The sequence below is a fragment of the Anopheles darlingi genome, chromosome 2 (genome assembly GCF_943734745.1).
Source record: "Anopheles darlingi chromosome 2, idAnoDarlMG_H_01, whole genome shotgun sequence".
NCBI lineage: Eukaryota > Metazoa > Arthropoda > Insecta > Diptera > Culicidae > Anopheles > Anopheles darlingi.
Window position 1 is genome coordinate 91,624,402 of NC_064874.1, and position 20,000 is coordinate 91,644,401.

General features: G+C 44.2%; 5 protein-coding genes across 7 annotated transcripts in view; all 5 read left to right on the plus strand.

Moving 5' to 3' along the window:
* LOC125952875 (klarsicht protein) overlaps positions 1 to 803 on the plus strand; it is a 170,477-nt gene extending 169,674 nt beyond the window's left edge. For both annotated transcript variants that reach the window (XM_049682617.1, XM_049682618.1), the window contains one exon: positions 1 to 803. This exon is cut by the window's left edge and continues 714 nt beyond it. The gene's annotated coding sequence lies outside the window, so the exon portion shown is untranslated.
* Positions 804 to 1,248: 445 nt separating this feature from the next.
* Positions 1,249 to 4,515, plus strand: LOC125959631 (odorant receptor 43a-like). Its single transcript, XM_049692459.1, has 2 exons — positions 1,249 to 1,374; positions 4,309 to 4,515. Exons 1-2 carry the CDS (start codon positions 1,249 to 1,251, stop codon positions 4,513 to 4,515), a joined length of 333 nt encoding a protein of 110 aa, XP_049548416.1.
* A 2,845-nt stretch (positions 4,516 to 7,360) lies between these two features.
* Positions 7,361 to 8,870, plus strand: LOC125959632 (odorant receptor 63a-like). The gene is made up of 5 exons (XM_049692460.1): positions 7,361 to 7,667; positions 7,750 to 8,297; positions 8,359 to 8,457; positions 8,530 to 8,685; positions 8,745 to 8,870. Exons 1-5 carry the CDS (start codon positions 7,361 to 7,363, stop codon positions 8,793 to 8,795), a joined length of 1,161 nt encoding a protein of 386 aa, XP_049548417.1. The 3' UTR covers positions 8,796 to 8,870.
* Positions 8,871 to 10,500: 1,630 nt separating this feature from the next.
* Positions 10,501 to 16,422, plus strand: LOC125952901 (circadian clock-controlled protein daywake-like). Of its 2 annotated transcripts, none has more exons than XM_049682661.1 (4): positions 10,501 to 10,834; positions 15,341 to 15,590; positions 15,672 to 15,805; positions 15,881 to 16,422. In XM_049682661.1, the coding sequence occupies exons 1-4, from the start codon at positions 10,708 to 10,710 to the stop codon at positions 16,183 to 16,185; spliced, it is 816 nt and encodes a 271-aa protein (XP_049538618.1). In that variant the 5' UTR covers positions 10,501 to 10,707; the 3' UTR covers positions 16,186 to 16,422. The 2 variants fall into 2 exon arrangements, with proteins under 2 accessions (XP_049538618.1, XP_049538619.1); XM_049682662.1 differs by lacking the exon at positions 10,501 to 10,834 and adding an exon at positions 14,321 to 14,594.
* A 1,928-nt stretch (positions 16,423 to 18,350) lies between these two features.
* Positions 18,351 to 20,000, plus strand: part of LOC125952903 (protein takeout-like) — a 3,483-nt gene continuing 1,833 nt past the window's right edge. The window contains exon 1 of the mRNA XM_049682665.1: positions 18,351 to 18,758. Coding sequence (XP_049538622.1) covers positions 18,662 to 18,758 — 97 coding nt within the window. The 5' untranslated portion in view covers positions 18,351 to 18,661. The remainder of the gene's footprint in view (positions 18,759 to 20,000) is intronic.

Genomic DNA, 20,000 nt, shown 5'->3' on the forward strand with positions numbered 1-20,000 from the left:
ACTCGGCAATTCCCTTACAGATCTTAATCCGACTTTGTTTTATTTCAGTTTCTGCTTAAAAGTGCTTAACGAGACGGAAGTAAGTAAGCATAACGTCGCTCGATTTAATCATTTAATGATTATAATGATGTTGTAGTACTAAGTCTCCCCTATCTCCCTTATATACATACCATTTCTAACCGAAATCCCTACAATTGATGAAACAATTCGTTTAGTTTTATTTAATTGCCGTTCTATATTAAATAAAATTTATCTGAGAACCTAATGCTTATCCTTTCTTAATCCACACTAACTAACAAAGCTGCAAGGCAAATTAAGCTTAAACTCATTGAGAAAAGTGCCTTTGAAACGAATGCCACACGCAACACACGCAGAACAGACTGTTCTAAATTGGACGCCATGTTCAGACTGGCTGATGGTCTAAGGCTTGGCAACCTATATTGTATCATTCACTACGCCAATAGATTAATTATTGTCCCCTTTTGATGGCATGATTTACAAGCCAGGAACAAGATTGAGCTAACGATGCAATCACTACCATACTTACCATAGAGCTAGGAACGGAGCAGGAGTGTTACGCAACCAACTTTTACAAACAAACTACAAATGAATGAGTAATTTTATACGTATGTCTTCATTTTATTTTTAGAGCTTAGCTATGTAGGTGAATAAGAATCGCCAAGTGCAAACCGAACACAATTGCAATTGCGCGGAAAATGCGCGCTTAAAGTAAGATGAAAAGGAATAAATATTTTTACATTTTTCCACATTCTTTCGCCATGAAACAATTCACTTATTTTGCTACTTAATTATCCGAAAAACCAAAGGTCAATGAAAAAAAAGATGAATCGTCAAAACAATCGCTTCGATGCGGGATGTATTTCTACTACAAATACTAACAAATCGCTTTCAACTATGGTACGTTTGTCATCGTTCTAAATGCGCAAAGTACATGCTTTGTCCATGTGCAGTTCGTATAGGGCTACCAGCTGGCCAGATTCACTCGATCATTTAACGATAATTGCATGTTTTCGATGCAAACTCAGTGAATCCAATCACAACACTCGATCGAAATATTTTGCAACATTCATTACATGTACCATACTTTTGATTGCAAGAAACATGACGTGTGTATCCATGACGCTCATTTCATCAATATGCAAAGCAGAATAACCGACGACCTCGGTCAGAGCCTTCTTGATACTGATTCTAAATCATTTCCATACAATCTGTGATTCGTAAAAGACGATGAAGTTTCTTGAGATTGACGATCCTTGTGAAGTGTTACCGATTAGCTGCCGTTTGCTGCAGCTCTTCGGTCTGGGACGTGGTGACAAGATTAAGTGGTTCTTCTGGATTCAATGTGCATTCTATGTACCATTCAACATCATTACCAGATTTATGGCAGACTTCGATACTACTATCGCTCTGTTCCGTAATGGCTCGGAGATACTTTTCGTAGCATTGATGTTTTCCCAGATCATAGCTTTGTATTTGAGACGCAGAAGCATTTATGAAACGATCGATATGCTGCAATCTGTCGCTTCTAAGCATTACTCAGATGATGTGTTTGCCTTCTTTATTCGACGAAACGTTGTGATGAACAAGTTCTCCGTCGGTTATTGCAAATTTTTCATCACTTTGGGATCGATCTTTGTTATGTTGCCACCAATGACCACTGGAGTTATGTACATTCGTCAAAGTTTCAACCAAACCACCGAACCGGCAGAGTTTATAATTTCATCGGAAATGAAGTAATATCGATATTGAGAAGTATCAAAGGTTGGCATTCATGTTTAACATTCTGTCGCAGTTTCTACAATCTAGACATTCGTCACAATTTGATATACTACTCGATCTACAATAATGTCATTGGGCTACTCACGTTCACCAGTGCCCTATCTCTGTGTACCAAGGATGTAGTAGATTTTGGTACCATCAGAACCACTGCGCTGATGTTCAACAGGATCAACAGGAGCTCCCATGGTATGAACAACCAGTGAAGATACAAAAACAAATCCTCTTGATGATAAGACGCTCGCAAGTGCCCACCGTACTATCAGCAGGGAAGCTTATCTCTGTTGACATTGCTCTGTTCAGCTCGATGATACAAAAGACCTACTCCTTGTACCTGGTTATGAAGGACATCTTTTAAGAAACGACCGAAGATACACATCGTCATCTTAAAATTGTAGCAACGCGCTTAATGTTTTGCTTTATAATGATTTGCGACTTGAAGCATAGTTTTCACTTTCGTTAAATTCATTAAAATCACATGATAATTCAAATTATATAAAAAATGTTCATGTAGTGTTAACAGATGTCTCACAAAGCACACATTTGCGCACTGCAGCGAAGTGACCATAGAGCATCTTTTTTCCTGTTCAATAACCTTTTGTTACCGAGATTCGGAAACTTCAAACAAATCGTTAAGAAGGATGTTAGTATTAAACATACATAAATAACATAAATTTGTTAAACGAGAAATGGTTTGCTTCTATTTAACGATACTTTAAAGAAAATATGTTTGATAACTTGAGCACATGTGGAGCCAATAAAAAGTTGGCGGTGCAATAATTATAATCAACACCACGTTTATGATGTATCCCCGCTGTAGTCTTCAGAATTATTGTTAAATCTGTACAACAGTGCGCCATATACTAATCACAGTCTAAAATTTAATAAAAAATCAAAAGAGCCAAATGATTCGACTGCACATTTTACCTTGATCTATCAGCAGAAAATATCGAACTGATCACATGGTGGCAACTACATGCTATACATTAATTTTATACGCTTTGTACTGGTATTAATTTGATCTCTCATAGAAACATAGATGGAGCTTATGTTTTGCATAAAAATAATATGATATACGTGTAAATTTTCGTGACATACGCTCCAATGTGTGCACATACGCATGTCGTAGAGGTTGAACAGCTGCCACAGTTCGCTCGATCATTTTGCGGTAATTGCATGTTTTCGATGCAAGCGCAGTGAATCCAATCACAACAATCGATCGAACTATTTTGCATCATTCATTTTATTTGCCACAACAAACACGGCTAAACGAAGCCCTAGGTCTGAAAAGTCATAGGCTTAGAGAACAGTCTTGATACTGATTCTAAATCATTTCCAAACAATCTGTGATTCGTAAAAGACGATGAAGTTTCTTGAGATTGACGATCCTTGTGAAGTGTTACCGATTAGCTGCCGTTTGCTGCAGCTCTTCGGTCTGGGACGTGGTGATAAGATCAAGTGGTTCTTCTGGATTCAATGTGCATTCTATGTACCATTCAACATCATTACCAGATTTATGGCAGACTTCGATACTACTATCGCTCTGTTCCGTAATGGCTCGGAGATACTTTTCGTAGCATTGATGTTTTCCCAGATCATAGCTTTGTATTTGAGACGCAGAAGCATTTATGAAACGATCGATATGCTGCAATCTGTCGCTTCTAAGCATTACTCAGATGATGTGTTTGCCTTTTTTATTCGACGAAACGTTGTGATGAACAAGTTCTCCGTCGGTTATTGTAAATTTTTCATCGTTTTGAGTTGGATCTTTGTCACGCTGCCACCAATGACCACTGGAGTTATGTACATTCGTCAAAGTTTCAACCAAACCACTCAACACGATGAGTTTATAATTCCATCGGAAATGAAGTAATTTTTAGATACTGAAAAATCAAAGTTTACTTAGTTTGATAAAAAACTATGCTTTTGCTTTTGGTGTTCGCTGCAGCTTCTACAATCTAGACATTCGTCACAATTTAATACACTATTCGATCTACATCATCGCCATTGGAGTACTCACGTTCACTGGTTCCTTATCTCTGTGTACCAAGGATGTAGTAGATTTTGGTACCATCAGAACCACTGCGTTGATGTTTGAGATGCTCGCCATGCAAATACGGGAGCTACCACGACAAATCACTCAGCAGCATCTAAAGACCATTATTGAAAGACATCAGACCGTTCTGCAATGTTTCAGAAAGTTGCAACAATCGCTCAGCCTTGCATTGCTCATTCAGCTAGCTTTCTTCAGTGCCGTCTGGTGTTTCATATTGGTGTACATTCTGTTGATGGTACGTAATGTCGAGTATTGCAATGAGATATAGACAATCAATCGTTCATTCCAACAGGGTCTGAGTTCGGAAGTGCTCAATCTCTGCATCTTTCTGATAATCATCACGATCGAAACGTATTATTACTGCGCATTGTGTACTGAGCTCACTACTAAGGTTTGACAAACGGCATGGATAATTTTCTCAACTTAAACCAATGTGTTATGATTCTGCATTCCAGGGGAATGAGATTCTATTGGCACTTCAGGAGCTCCCATGGTATGAACAACCAGTGAAGATACAAAAACAAATCCTCCTGATGATAAGACGCTCGCAAGTGCCCACCGTACTATCAGCAGGGAAGCTCGTCTCCGTCAACATTGCTCTGTTCAGCTCGATGATACAAAAGACGTACTCCTTGTACCTGGTTATGAAGGACATCTTTTAAGAAACGACCGAAGATGCACAACTCATTTCAAAATTGTAGCAACGCGCTTAATGCTTGCATCAGAATGACGATGATCCTACAGATATATTAGCTTGAAGGCGAATAGTTTATTCTCCGTAAGTATTATAATCACAAACAGAACATTATAGCAATAATCTTTGCTTATTCACTAGCCTGCTCTCCATTACCAGGAAAAAATAAACACTGATTCAATCAGCAATTGAAATTGCCCACAAAATAAATGTTTGTGCACTGCAACAACCAGTAGCGGCGTGTTTTTTTTTATAATACTGTTGAGAATGTCATTAACATAGTCAGTGCTTCAAACGATAACGCTCATTGCAACGGACACAAAAAACCGTCCACGTGATCAACAGAAATGGAATTGCTGATAATTTTTTTTTTACATATATAAGGACCGACGAGCCGTACGGTTGTTGATAATATTGATGCTTAGTATCTGGTTTTGTGCTGTATACGGTATTATTTTTATTGCTCCGGAACTAACTCAAGATGATTATATTCAGACACATAGAAAGGGTGAAATTAGTGTCACTTTGTCAGATCTAGTTAACAATGCATTTCATTTATGTTTTAACAGGTGCACATTTGCTGCTTGAACTGGGCTTGACAGCATAAATACTTGAACTGAATTTACATTTCACGGTTTCCTTCGGCTGTCGCGAACCCCACGAACAATCGATTGGATTGCCATCCATGTTCAAGGTGGTAACGTTGGATGATGTATTGTTAACATCGAAGGATGTGATTGAATTATTCCTTGCATCCACAAAAAACGATGCAACTGGAACGTAGGAGAGATCCAAGTGATTTAAGTTGTTCGACTTTACATGAATAGTGTTTAATTTGGGGGGGAAATTTGGCCGATTCAACTCCAAAGACGTTAACCTGTTAGAAGAAATATGCAACCCTCTTAACAAATCCATCATTTCTATCCATCTGATATCAAAATGAGTAAAGCAATTATCATTCAAATCGAGGTGTTCTAAGGAAGAAATATTTGTCACACAAGAGGGTAGCTCTGATAAAGCATTGTCGTGCAAATGCAACTGATAAAGCTTGGGTGTGTGCCATTGACATAAGTCTAATTGGTGTATCTGATTATTGATCAATATTACGTCTTTAATATGCTGCTTGTGCATAAATCCTGTGAGAACTTGGAGTTGATTTGATTTAAGATCTAACTCTATGAGGTAAGGACAGCTGTCGAAGATGTTGAAATCCAAAGTATGCAACTTGTTGTAACTGAGAATGATGCTATACACGGGTAGCTCGCAGGTGTGGTCCTTGCTATTGCGAATGGTTCTGAGATTTGTGTCTATGATTCGTATTCTAGACATTAACTCCATATCACAAAACAGCCCCAAGTCCAACGTCTCTATCGGTGAATATTTTACAGTAAGATCCGACAAACTCTTCAAATTCACCAAACTCGAAGGAATCGCGTTCAAGCGACTACGGTCGATGAGAAGCTGCCTGACATGAATATTCTCGTGCGTTTCTATTATACTCAGTCGTGTATTAATGATGATCAACGTTGCTATTTTAGAATCTTTGGGAATAATTAAATGTGTCACTGCTGGAGAGTTTCTAATCGTTAACGCATACTGATGATAAGGAGTCAAGGTTGACTCCCCAATAACACTCTCGCGAAAGTTTATTATCATGAAGGGGGTTTCGCGAGGAATATGCTTATACACATATGATCCCTCGCTGCTGGGGGAGAAGTTCTTTAACACGCATCCACCTAATATACATTTGAACTGAAATGACGCTACCAGTGGAAAGCAAAACACACTGCACCAGCAACTATAAAAGCAAAAAGTGAAACGAAATTAAAAGAGTTTGAAATGTCAACTCACACGCTGGTTCATTGTAAGCACATACTATTTTAGTAAACTAGAAAACACCATTGCGCACACGGAGCTAGAAAGCTTGTACAGTACAGCAGGGTTGGTAGATGAATAGTTTCTGCATATTTGATTGAGGTGCCTAGCCAGCTCACCCTTGTCCGATAATAGATTTGGTCCGAACTATTTCTGGTGAAACAATTTATCTTATAATTTGGGTGTTGATTGACCACTAACGTGCTTTTGATTTGATGCCTCACTCGTACAGCTATTTGGCACGCGACGCTGCTGAGGAGATATTTCATTTTTTGGGTTCGGCTCCGTGCGTTTGCGACGACTTGTTTGTTAGCGTTTATTTTATAACTATTTCCATGAAGCGATTATATATTCGATGTTTCGTGCAATCAACATTCAAACAAGATTCACATTTAGGTTCAATGTCAATTTCATCGCCATCAATATGGTCTCCCTTACAGCGCATGCTAATCGATATGCATAAGACAAACCTGCAATCTTTTTCTGCATTCGATATAATTCCTATAATTTAATAATGCAGAAAGTCCTGTGGACAGCTTCGTGAGAGTTCACGGTCAAGATAATCACTCAGTTAAGGTAAAGATAGCCCACGAATAGAACCTGTACTTCGCAGAGAATCATGGGTACGTATGCTTATGAATAGATTATTAGCAAAAACGTCCTGCCGTCTAGCACGAGCCATAAGGGGCATAAAATCAATGAGCATCGTCACGATTTGTAAATATTTAAACTATCTAGCCAATGGATTCTATCGGTTTAAATGATACATTTGCTCGAGATTAAAATCGAAATTGTGCTGGGTGAATTATTGAGCGAATTAACCGCATGGGATCGATGCTCAGGGATCACTATCGGAACGTTGACAAATAGTCATCCCTACCGGGTAGCGAGCTGAATCAGGCATCAGTCGTAATAGCCAGCTCGTAGCGAGGCCCGTAATGAGCTTTTTCACCATCGACAAGCCTCCGGGCGTACCGTATGTTGTGTTAAAGCTGCTTCACTTGATGGGCATTTCCGTGGAACAGCGCGTTCGGTATGGACTCGTTGTAGCGATATTCCTGGTGTTTCTGGTGGTGATTGCCATTCCGAAAATGTGCTTCGGCTATCCGGACTTTGAATCCTCCGTTATTGGTTTGGCTGAGTTGTTCTTTCAGACGAACCGGTTCGTCGGAGTACTGTTGATTGCCCTCTACAACGACACGCTTATCCAGCTGATTCGCAAAGCAGAGACCTTCACTCGTGATGGTAAGTCGCTCGCTCAATTATCGGTTTGTAAGTTTTTACTGATTTGTGCCCTCGATCTTACGAGGACTACATTCGCCTGCAGTGCTCACGGAGGTCCCACCAGTTGCTCAGCATCTCATCAGCCGGGATAGGCAGATCAATCGCGTGCTCAAAGTGTATCTCATCGCGATTCTGGTGCCGGCCAACTTTTACAGCAACTCACCCATTGCGGTGACCCTCTGGAACTATTATGGTGCAGCTGGGAACGAATCTTCGGTCCAATTTAATCTGCTCATGGAGGAGAATTTCTACGGACTGGACATCCGATCGAATCTGTGTCACTATCTCATCTTCGGGGTCATCATGACACCAACCGCTTACTTGTGCTCTTTTGTTGGCACGGCCAAGCTCGCTTCACTCTTGGCACTCATCAAGTACTGCACCATCTACTTTCAGGTGGTTAGCCTGAAGATACAGGATACGGCACGTCATCGACGTTACGACACCGAGCTGAGCAAGATCATCCGAATGCACCAGGATGCGCTCGAGATGGCCCAGCAGCTGAAGACGCTTACGGCACCCATTTTGCTGATGCAGTTCCTACTCTGTGTGCTGGTTTGGAGCTCTATGCTGCTCTACTTCACCGTATCGGTAAGACTCGAAGGCTATAGCCTACCTGATGAACGAGATTCTATTTGCACGCCTCCACCAGGGATTTGGCACACAGTTCATCAATCTGTTTGTCCTGTTTGTGTTCGACACAACCGAAATGTTCGGGTACTGCTATCTGGGAAACGAACTTTCTGATGCCGTAAGTTGTCTACTACACACCAGCAATCAGGGAGAGAGTAAGGAGAAGAACTTTCTGTACGCATCCTTTTAGGCCACTGGAGTAGGGAAGGTGCTATACGAAAACGGTTGGGAAGGTGAAAGTCCTAAAGTGCAAAAGAAACTACAGTTGGTGCTGTTTCGTTCTCAAAACCACGTCGGTATAATGGCTGGAAAGTTCGCTTACATGAACATGGAGCAGTTCGGAGAGGTTGGATTTGAATTTGGGAATGGGTAAGCAGATCGGTTACTAATTCTTGTTACTTGCAGATCGTTAAAACCACTTACTCGTTTTTCGTGGTTCTTCGGGATGTGTTTTAAATGCTGCAAAGCATTTTGTATCAAGTCATGATGACTGTGTTGCTAGCGCTTAGCTAGATTAGTACGATTGCGAAGAATGTGCTCAACATAACATATGCACGCGTGCACGGTGTGGTATTATGTACTGGAAATAAAAAATCAACCACCACCTGAGAAGTTATGTTAATTTATGATTTCTCGTAAAACAAATTTTACTAACATAATTTTTGGGTTTCTACAGTTTCCTTCTCGATGGTCGTAGGTCTTGTAAGAAGACGAGTAGGCTATGCAAAGTGGAGAAATTTCCCAGAGTGCATTTTGCTTCTCAATTATGTTTAGTTTGTTTTAGCTACATCTCAATGCAAAAAGAAACGTTCGCTGCATCACATTTTATATCTAAAAACAAAAACCCAACTGAACCATCCGAAAACCAACCATCGCTTTGAATCTTACACAAAGCCTCATCTGCGAACAAGCGCCAGTGCCTACTTTGCCACTCTCGATACTGTCGATACTCCCTAGTTTCGGCCATTGGCATAGGCAGACGGCGTCCGGGTACGAGGTGCCGTTCAATTAGCGCCCCTACCGCGTTTCTAGAACATTCCCAGCCACTGTTTTGGGGTAGGCCATATTCTGAAGCGTCATGCCCGTCATTGGCATGACCTAGCCATCGAGCACGAACTGCCTCTTCCTTGCCACACTGCTCATCGCCCGTGGCCTTCCGAATGACCCGCCGGCCCGTCTGCAATTATTTTTCGCTTCTTCCAGCCAGCTAGCAGCGCAGTTTTGCTTCCGTAGAAGGATGAGCTCGGTTTCATATGCTACTGCGAGCAACTCCAACATGTATGACGTCCGTGTGGTTCGCATAGCCATGGATTAGATTCGTCGAATTGGAATCCGAATCCGCCACGTGGAGATAATCGCTAACGTTCATGAGCGAGCATTAATGTGAACCTCGTTTAACACATCTTAAGGATATTCTCTCCTCTTGCGACCAAGCATGGAACGTGCCGACCCCGTACAACGTTAGAAGGCCAATACTGGAAAAGCATTCCGTGTATTCTGATACTTAGTATGAGCGGTGTGTATTACCTTGTTATCCAGCTCCAGATTGCTATCAACGAACGAGATCCGTATTCTTAGCTTAGGTCTAGATACTGCTCCGATCGAATGTACGATATGATGATCATCGTGTAATTGCCGCACCGAGCCGGTGGATGGGCCGGCCTCTAATTGGCAGCCTATAGCAGTTGCTCCACTAATTACCCATCGACGATTGCATTACTGTATGATGCTCTCGTGGTAGGATAGCGCACTAGCTTCTAACATCCGGATGTTCTTCTCAAAGTTGGGACATTGTTCTCTTGGAGACATGCTGCCTAGCTGGGCTGCTAATCCCCTAAAAAACTCATCCTAAAGGTCCTGGCTGACGCTTCGAGGTAATTAAGTAATGAATCTTGCAATGAAATGATGCCAATACACGCAGCCTTAACACTCCCGCCCTCCATCCATTCCGGCTTCCAGCTCTGACCTCGGTGCCTTCCGACATGGTTACTTCCACTCTTACCTTGCCACCAACAACACCTCCTAGCTCGTATGCTACCTCGCTCGCTCACACGATAGAACAACCCAAAGTTGTACCGAGAAGCGTGCTAGTAGTCGGTCTACTAGTACGCGCCTTTGGCCACCATATAGATAAATAGAGTAGCCGAACAGACCGATGGCGTTAGTTGGTGTTCAGAACTTGTCCGAGGCGTTGTCGTAACGCAAGAAGCTAGCCAACCACCCAGCCTAGTGCGGTGCAGGTGCAAGTGCAACAACTCATCGCCAACGGACACCGAAGCGTTGAAGGCCAAGTTCAAGTCACCGAGTAGCCGCAAGGACTCCGCAAACGTCTCGCGTTTTGGTGCACCCTCCTCTTCGGAAGATCGGAATGAGAACAGTGGCCAAAGTGGTGCTACCGGCGGCAACGATGCCACATCGGTTGCCGTCGAGGGTGGTCTACATTCTGGTGGTCACTGTCGGGGTCGCCATGATCAGCTTCGTCGGTGCCGGTTTGCGTGAGTACCGATGCCAGGGCTAACCGGGCCAACCGGGCCAACCGGGGCGACTGGTTCTCTTGTTTCTTCGATTCCATTGCGATAGAATTTCAGATCTAATTGTGTGACGCTTCACTGCTGTTGTGGTGTCTGTGCTTAAAGTGATCATATTCGATCGCCATTACGCCATCTCAAGGAAGCTCAGTTACTGGTGTTCTTACGTAAGCAGAGGACGCAGCTAGCTGGAAGTTCAATGATATAGTGTTTTAAATAATTAAATGTGTTATCAATTTCCAACATTACCATTTTATGTGTTCCAATAACCAAATACCTTATATCAAGATCGATCCAGAACGTCTCATTGTAACTAAAGCCAGCTCAAGACGAATCTCTTCCTTTACAGCTGTCTTTGTTGTTATCTAGTATTCTGCCATTCGTTTCTATTGTTGTTGTGATAAGCAGCTAGTCACTTTATCCTTTACCTCTTCAGCAAGACACCTTTAAAAATGAGGGAAGAGTAAAATCATTTAGAATTGTTTGTTTATAATTGTTATCACCACTATTACTAACTAACAAGATAACCGCTTGTCAAGCATGTGTGTGATGATCAGACGAAACATGGTAGCAAACATTAATTAGCAGACGCGTGTTTGGTGTGGTTAGTCGACTCTAAATCTTGCAGCTCTACTAGCAATGTCTAGTGTAGCAATGTAAATGGACAAGAACGACACATAGTACGTGACGAACTAGGGCTCTGTAGTTGTTTGTCCATTAAGGTGGGCAACAGATAGTTCTGGCTCGCATCGCCAGTGCACCACTATAAACAGCGTACACGGATGCTAATGGAAAGGAGCAAAAAACAAGAGCAAACGACCAGAAAATAGTGTGCTAAGAGGGTCACACCAAAGGGTATCTCGGATAAGTGTTGTCTAATGCGTGACCTGGCGACTACTGTGGACCAGGTGGGACGTGTACGTAGAACACGAACTGAGCTCTGTGCTGAACCTGTTTTAAGATCTCTATACGTCCAAAAACCAGAAATCGGAGGCCGGAGTAAATGGCAAAAGGAAGTAAAATGTCGAAGGATATTGCCATTGTCAAGCATCCCAAAACACAAGACGCAAGGCAATGCAGATCCATAGTTCTTGTTGAGCTGCTTTTTTTTTTAAATCCTACAAAAAAAACTCCGCGCACAGTGAATGAGAAGGCAAAAGGGGAACTCGTGAAATTGTTTGTTTGTTTGTTGAGAGGTTGTGACAACTGGCAGATGGGATCGTTCGTTGGTCGCAGGTGAATTATGAGTTGATCCTCAACCACTCCCCGTTCAAGTTTGCCACCCGGCGATTTGTGATATCGAATTAGATAGGAAGGGGTAGCCACGAAAAGGCCGGGAATGAACGAGTTGCTGAGCGTTGTTCGGGCGACCGAAGCCGCTCGACGGCACGTGCACACCGCGATCATGCACCGCTATCGAGCGCGATCCTCCTCATTATCGATGCGCTCGCGTAATGTGAGGGCTGCGCATGGTAAATAGGCAGAGCAAGGGCTGCTAAAACCATCAAACCATCATCGTTAGCAGTCATCATCATCATGATCATGATCATTGTTAAGGGAAAAGCAGTTTACACGCGGTGCGTTGGGGAGACTTTTCCCAAGCGATCATCGATCGATGACGCGGTTCTGAGCGGGAGCGCGTTTCTCACACGTGAGCTGAGCTGGTGCGCTAGTTCCTAGTTCGATAACAAGCTTTGTTTGTACCGTTCTCGGCTGTAACCACCTTCAAACGTCTTCCAAGGAAGTACCTTCGGTGTGAGGCCGCCACTGCGCGGTCAGCGTGCACGGTTCCGAATGGGTTCCGGTGGTTAACCCAGCGTAATTCGTTTTTACAAGTACCAAACAAGTACCTTACTAGCTCCATTTGCTTGTTGTCTAAATTCCCCGAAAGAGTTAGGTAGATGGGATTTTTGTGTCGCGCACATATCAAACGATCACAATTTTGCGCTTCGTAACGTCTTGTCAACCTGCCAGTCAACCGGGAACGGGTTTACGGTCGCAGAGTTGTCGTGTTTATGCTTACAGCCACAGTGAGAGGGGTCTTTTCGCGGAGAACCGGAGTAATCTGCAATTCGAAACTGTTTAGCTGGTGAGCAGACTGAGCAGCAGCAGCAGCAGCAACTTGTCAAACCAAAAAGGGGAATTCTCTGGGAATGATTATGCTGATAAAGCAAGTTTTGCGGCCACCAATGCACCCACTGCGCGTAGCTTGAAAATTCGAATAAATTGTTCAATAATCGAAGCAAACGCAGACCTTTGCGTGCGTGTGGTTGTGTGCATCGTGCAGCGCCTGCCGAGAGCCAGCGAGGTTCGTTGCTATCAGCTTGGCATTGAAGTCTTTCGTTCGGTTTGCTACTGCGGAAGACGCGAAGCAACGCCACCGTTATCCGACTGCGCCATCGGCAGACAATCAATTCAGTCAAGTTCAAGGTCAGATGATTTTCTTCCCTCAACAGTGCCGTAAACCCCCTCCCTTCCTCCTCCTCCTCCTCTCTTTGCCCTCGATCCAAGGTCTACAAAGCAAGCCCCATAAGCCACCGTTGCGTTGCGGTTTTGGAGCCGGTTAAGAAGGAAGGTGGCTGTCGTCTATCACTCGGCCGTATACCATCTGATTTTCGCCACTTTTCCGGGCCACGATACGGTCATCGTCACGGTCGCTACGTCCGTCAGCGTCAGCGAATCGCTTATCGTGACCGACTTTGACTGATGCCCGGAAGCAAGATGTTTGAAGCGAATAATTTATCGTTCTCTGGCGCGCGCATCTCGCGCCATCAGAGCAGTGAATAGGCGTGACGTTTGCTTCTATTTGTATGCCTGAAGAGAGTTTTTGGGGTGGGCGAGAATGTATGACGAAGTGTCAAATTGTTCATCGCAAAAATTCCTGAGCTTCGCACGGTTCTAGGAGAGATGAGTCGTAAGCACCGGGTTCCAAGAACCGGGACTGGCGTACTGTTTCACGAGACATTTTAACCCGAAACCCGAATGTACACATGGCTGGCGCGTATTGTCACATGGTTTTGTTGTTTACGGGATAGCACGTTGACTACGAAGGAGGAGAAACATGTTTGCAAGTTAACGAGTTACGCAAATAAAACATCGTACATCTTAATCTCAGTTGTGTCCGGGATGCCACGAGCCCTTTTCCGCGATCAACGTAGGCTTTGTTGCGAACAAAGAGGAACCGGTTGACGCGTTTGGCCAATAACTTTCGCTATTAAGAACAATATGGCCACCGTTGGCCTGTGGCGATGAAGCGGAAGAGTGCTAAGTGTCCGCGGCACAGGCCAGCGACGCGGTGGATTCTGTTGTTCGCTCGCTCATCAACAGTATGGCATTTTCGGGAGCTTCGCGAGCATCGCGTGCCTGTCGACCAGCCGAATCGGTCGACTGGCGGCGGCTCTCGGTGAATCACTCGGCCGACCATCGCGTTGGATGGTCTATAAAACGAGGAGAGCACTAGAACGAGACGCACCATTCGGTCGGTGGGCACGTAACGGGCTAGAGCGTCAGTGTCAGCTCCCGTTCTCCGATTCTCCGTTGGAGCACATTGGACAGAGTGTATCTGCATATCAGTTTTGCTGTTGCCGAAGTGACAAGTGATAGAATTGGAAAAAGTACAAGATGCAGCTCCCATTGTGTTCGCGCGCTGCTACTACTTTCAGCCATTCGATGGCCCTAGTCCTCGTGCTCGTCCTGCTATCCGTCCACTACAGTGGCGCTGTGTTTCGTACGTATCGTCAGGACTTGTATCAGGCAGTTGAACAAACATATAATTAGACTAACAGCAGGTTGCGTAACTCGCGCTCACACCCATGAACCGGTTGAACCAATCGATCGGTTCCCAGTAGTCGCCGCTCGTCCGCTTGTTATCAGACCGCCGGTCGGCGTCGAGTGGCTGTGAAAATTAGCGAACAATTACCGCTGGATAAGGCAGGTGGTTAAACAATCGAATATAGGAACGTGTAAGCGATTGGCCGATTTACATTCGACCGTTAACAGTGGAGCCGGCGAGCGAGAACAATTGCCTAGCCAGCCAGCGGGCGCGCTTCAATGAAGTAGCTGAAGGAAGTTGTCACGGATCGTCATCGTGTTGTAGCATGTCCGGGAGCACCGATTCGATTAGGGTTCTCTCTAGTGGAGGGCGAGTTTTATTTCCTTGTAAAGTATTGGCCCCCGAAAACAGAGTTCCAGGAAGAGAATGGCGGTCGATTCGGTGTGCGCGTTGAGATTAGTATTCAATCATGCTCTGTTATGCTACAGCTTGGCTTGGATTTATACGCTTCACCAGCCAACCATCAGCCAAACAGCCAGATTAGAGTTAATGTATTCTTGATGTCATTCCTCTGCTACGAATTCCGACAACGAATTCCGATGATTCGATAGCTAGCTACGTGGTGATTGTTGTGTGGCTTATATTTTTAGTTTACTTGCTTGAGTCGAATGTTTGTAATGTTCAATTGTCTTCTTCTGCAGCTTCCGTTCTGCGAGCATGCCCCCGGAATTCCACCGACCTGGACCAGTGCATTATCGATGTGGTGAATGAACTGCGGCCCCGACTGGCGACCGGAGATTTCGGCGAAAACTTCACCATCACCTCGCTGGAACCGATCGTGATCGACAAGCTGGCGATAAAGAGGGGCGAAAGCTTCCAGGCGAATTTCTCCAACTTCCGGATCAGCGGCGCTACCCATGAGAAGACGGGCTTCATCGTTAAGAAGCTTAAGTATGTTGGCCGCCACTCTCGGTGTCGGTTGATCGGTAGTTGTTTAATCCAATTTTCCCCTGGAACCTGATGTTTTTTTAGAACCGATCTAGAACGACAACAAATCAACGCTACGCTCGCACTACCGAAGCTGCAAGTCAACTCAAAGTATGATCTTCGGATGAGCATTCTTGTGCTTCAGATTGCGGGTAAAGGAGATCTGCAGGTCAATCTGAGTAAGTTTTTATTGCGAACGACACTTGGCACGGTTTCTGATCGTATTGATTTTCATTTGTTCTTCCTTCCGCCAGCTGATACGCGCGTAAGCCTGAAGCTGACGTTCTACACCGAGACGGTCGATGGTGAGGAGTACTTCCGCTTCCGACCGATCACGCTGCGCGTCAAGTTCGGCAAGGCTCGGTTCTATCTGCAAAATCTGTTCAACGGCGATCCGACGCTCGAGGCGGTCGGCAATCAGGCTATCAACGAGAACCCGGACGTGCTGCTGGACGAGGTGAAGGGTGGCATCGAGGAGAATCTGAGCGTTCTGTTCTCCAAAATAGCGTCCGAGGTCGTGAAGGACGCGCTGTTCGAGGAAGTGTTTCCCTGGAGCTAGTGAGGGGTCGTGGTTTTGAAGGTGAAAACCCAGTACGGCAATCATCAAATGAAAAACATTTACCTGCTTGGAATGTGATTTAAATATGTACACACACACAAACAATCATTCTACTTTCTTTCTCTCTCTGTCCCACCGTATTGGCGTCGTATTCTGTGTTGAGTTTATCCCGAAGGGAGAAAGAAGCAAATGTGAGAGCAATGCAATAAATAAGCACCCTTTATGGATTTTACTGAACGAGTTTTGGCGTTGGATTTTATGTTGGCAGAGTGTTTTAAAGTTATGAGAAAGATGTATAGCGAACGAAGCTCAAAGCCTAAAATGGTAATTAAAACATTTAAACAGCTCAAAACAATGGAGCAAACAAATTCGAGACGAGAAGATTTGTAGCGATAATGTGTGAACAAATCATATTTCTACGTATACATTTTGGTATTTCGACTTCCGTTTGCACTGCTTTCTACAAGCAGTGAACAGGGCTGTAGTTATTTGTATGATCAAATATTATTGAAAGGTTGTACTTTAATATGGAAAGCAGACAAAAATGAAACACTTTGTTTCGTCACAAAAAATCGTCAAAAATCAGCCTCTTTTGGGTCCGCATTACACCAAGCACCCCCTTCATAAAACCTGAAAATGCGCCTGAAAGGAGGCATGAAATATGCTTTCGAACAACGCGCGGATCGGTGGTCAAAAACAAATGTAGAAAAATCGAGATGTGTAATTTGTCCCTGAGCTCTGACCCTTAAAAAAGTAGCCTGAGAAAGTTTAACATCAATTGTAGCAGAAAAGCCCTCTAAGGACTCTAACGACCTACAGGAAAATGTCTTACCCCGGTCCCAAGAAACCATCAGATACCTTGGAGTGATAATCGTTCAATAGCTTAGTTTCTCGAAACCACGTGCGCGGAAGGCTCAGGTGCAAAAAAAACATTGAAAATATATATATATTTTTGAAAAAATGCAACCCGCCGTGATACTTCACGGTCTTTTGTATATTTTCTCGCTCTCTTTTTAATTTATAATTTATAGTATAAAGCAATAAAGTTATAATAACTTGTTGTTTGTTTTACACTAAGAAAACTGGCTATTGCTGTAGCGTTTAGTATTCGTACTGCTTAGTTCCCGACTGTTCGTCTGAAGCCCTTTCCCGAACGAATGTTGGAAATCACTCTAATCGTCCAAGGTCAGCATAACAAGGGGAAGACCGACTTGGTACCCCGACTCGAAGACGGGGTTTCCACATTGCGATCAGGATTGCGATTTGATGTTATTTCCCATTTTCCAGTTTTTGCTTTGCTTACATTGGATTCGTTTAACCCCGGTAGGCAATGGTGGATGCTCGTTGCGGCGATTGACACCACATACTTTAATACCAAAAATGAAAGCAAACAGTTTGTACGTGTTTGGATTCATCCAAATTACCACCTCGACATGATATTTATCTTCGCATTGTATCTATTTGTCTTCTGCTAAAAACTGCTTCCGTTTTGTGTCTTCACTGCTTGCGTGTCTGTGTGTGCTGAAGCGACTCACCACGATACGAACATTCTTATCGATCACCTTCAGCTTAACTCCTTCATCTTCGAGCAACGTTCTTGGCGTTCTACCAAAGAATCGAATGGCGTCACCGTGGCGGCGCTCGGATTGTCAATATTTTGCCTACATCGGTTGCCCATAGCAAACACAAGCGAAGATGTTTTGATACCGTGCAGAAAACCGGACTGCATAAGAAAATGCCAAGCGAATGACGGAGGAGAGATTAATGAAAATTATTCGCAGAAAAATGTTGATCCATTTACAACTTTTTTGACCGGCTATTACTGAGGCTCCCGGTGCCTCCTGGAGCGTTATACGAGAAACAGGAATAGGTTGGAGAACAAATTGAAGATCACCTTTCTGTCCGTGCGATGGCGTCGGCGGTGATATGGGATACGTAGCTTCAACACCTCACAAGACCTGGTCCTCCTCCCGACGACCCGTTTTGTGCATAAGTCTCAACCGCTTGTTGACCTACCTCCACCAACTCGCCAACATCTCGCGCCGAGTACGAATCGCAAACTCCCTTCCGTCGGGATGCCCTTACGAGAGGAGCTTGTATGTGTCCGCGGCGCGGCGCGTCTATAAAAGCCGGCTACCGATCGGCCACCGGCAACAGTCGACGGCTGCCGTCACAAGCACCGAGCGTCGCCTCGTATCGTGTATCTCGATCCGGTATCTCTCTCGTTCCAGCAGGAAGAAAGTGAAGGAAAAGTGAGAGTGCCCCAAGTCGCAGTCGCAGTCGCAGTCCGTTCCTCGTTTCGCCACAATTGAAGTCCTTCGTTCGAGTTAGACGCGAATCGCGGTGCGCTGTGCAAGTTCACGGTCACGGTCACGGAAGTGAATACCTACCAGCGGTCGACCTGTTTCTTGGTGCCGTTAGCGGTGTGCTAGTCCTCTCCTTGTCGTCGTCGTCGCGAAGAAAGTGAAACCGGTACATGATGCGGTCGATGGTAACCATGAGGTCGAACGCCTCAATTGCAGTGCTTGTGCTGCTGCTGGCCGCATTTAGCAGCGAATGCTTCGCCTCACTTCGTAAGTAATAGGTTAAAACGGTGGTTAATCAGGTGGAAATCGCTGTTGTTGGGCTGAATGAGCACTTAGTGTAACTCGATCAGCTGGTGCTAGCTAGATTCTTCTAGATGATTTTCCTCTTTGATGAAACGATCAGCCAGCGCTCTCTGGGTCTCTGGGTATTGTGATGCAACGCGCTCAGAGTATTATCACGTTCGCAGCATCTGCGGTGCGTGCATTCCTTTGGCCTAGGCGGAGTTGCTAATGTAATTAATGTCATTATCGAGCCTTCGCTCGATTTAACAACACAACGAGAGCAGCTACATACGAATCACTGAGCGGCAATAGGTATTCAATTGAAGAGATGAGGTTGCTGCCGAATAAAATACAACCAGTTTTTGAGGGATAGGGAGATTTTCGTGATCCGCGAGCTGTTATTAGCAATTTTAGAATAATTATTTTTGGAGGCAACTGTTTGGATCTTATTGGGTTATGAGGTTTAAGGGTTAAAATAGGTTAATAGTCCAATGTAACGAGATCATAATTTTCTTCAGCAACAGATCGATCGAATCGAAAAGATCAAATTGAGATGATAGGCTAATCAAGAGGAATAAAAGAGTCTATCTTAGAGGAGACTTGGGCGCAATAAAATTAAACTGCTTGGAGATGCTTCTAAAAATTAGATACCAGAACAAACTTGATAGCAATTGGATGGCCTAAAAAATGTTAAGAGCAAACATCGCGCCTTAACAGTAAACAACGGGCGCGCTCGCTGATTCATGATAGTCATTGCGGTGGCTGCACTTAATAGAACAATTTCCATTCTGCACGTGACCCCGGTGCGAGTGTGCGAACAATTGGCTGTGGCGACCTAACCGCGATCCCAAATGACACAGCTTACTTCGAACGAACAGCGGTGCCCGTGTCACTCGAAGCATACTATTAACAAACCGGTGCCTAAGGGCTGCTCTAGCATCAACTTTGATGAACTTTGGATGCGAAACCGTCACTGATAAGCGCGTAGGTCGCTAACAGGTCTCGACGCCCAAACACGTGACTTGACTGTTGACCTGATTTCTCGCTATGTTCCTTCAGGAGACCAGGATAATCGTAGTAGACTATGATCATAGTGATCTATGACTAGTGAGCGCAAAAATCCGGATCCGAGTTCACCTGAGATCCGTCAATTAGGTTAATGTGTTTACGCGGAATGTCGTCCCAACCGGTGAGGAGTGCGTAGGATCCTTCACCTACGACCCACGG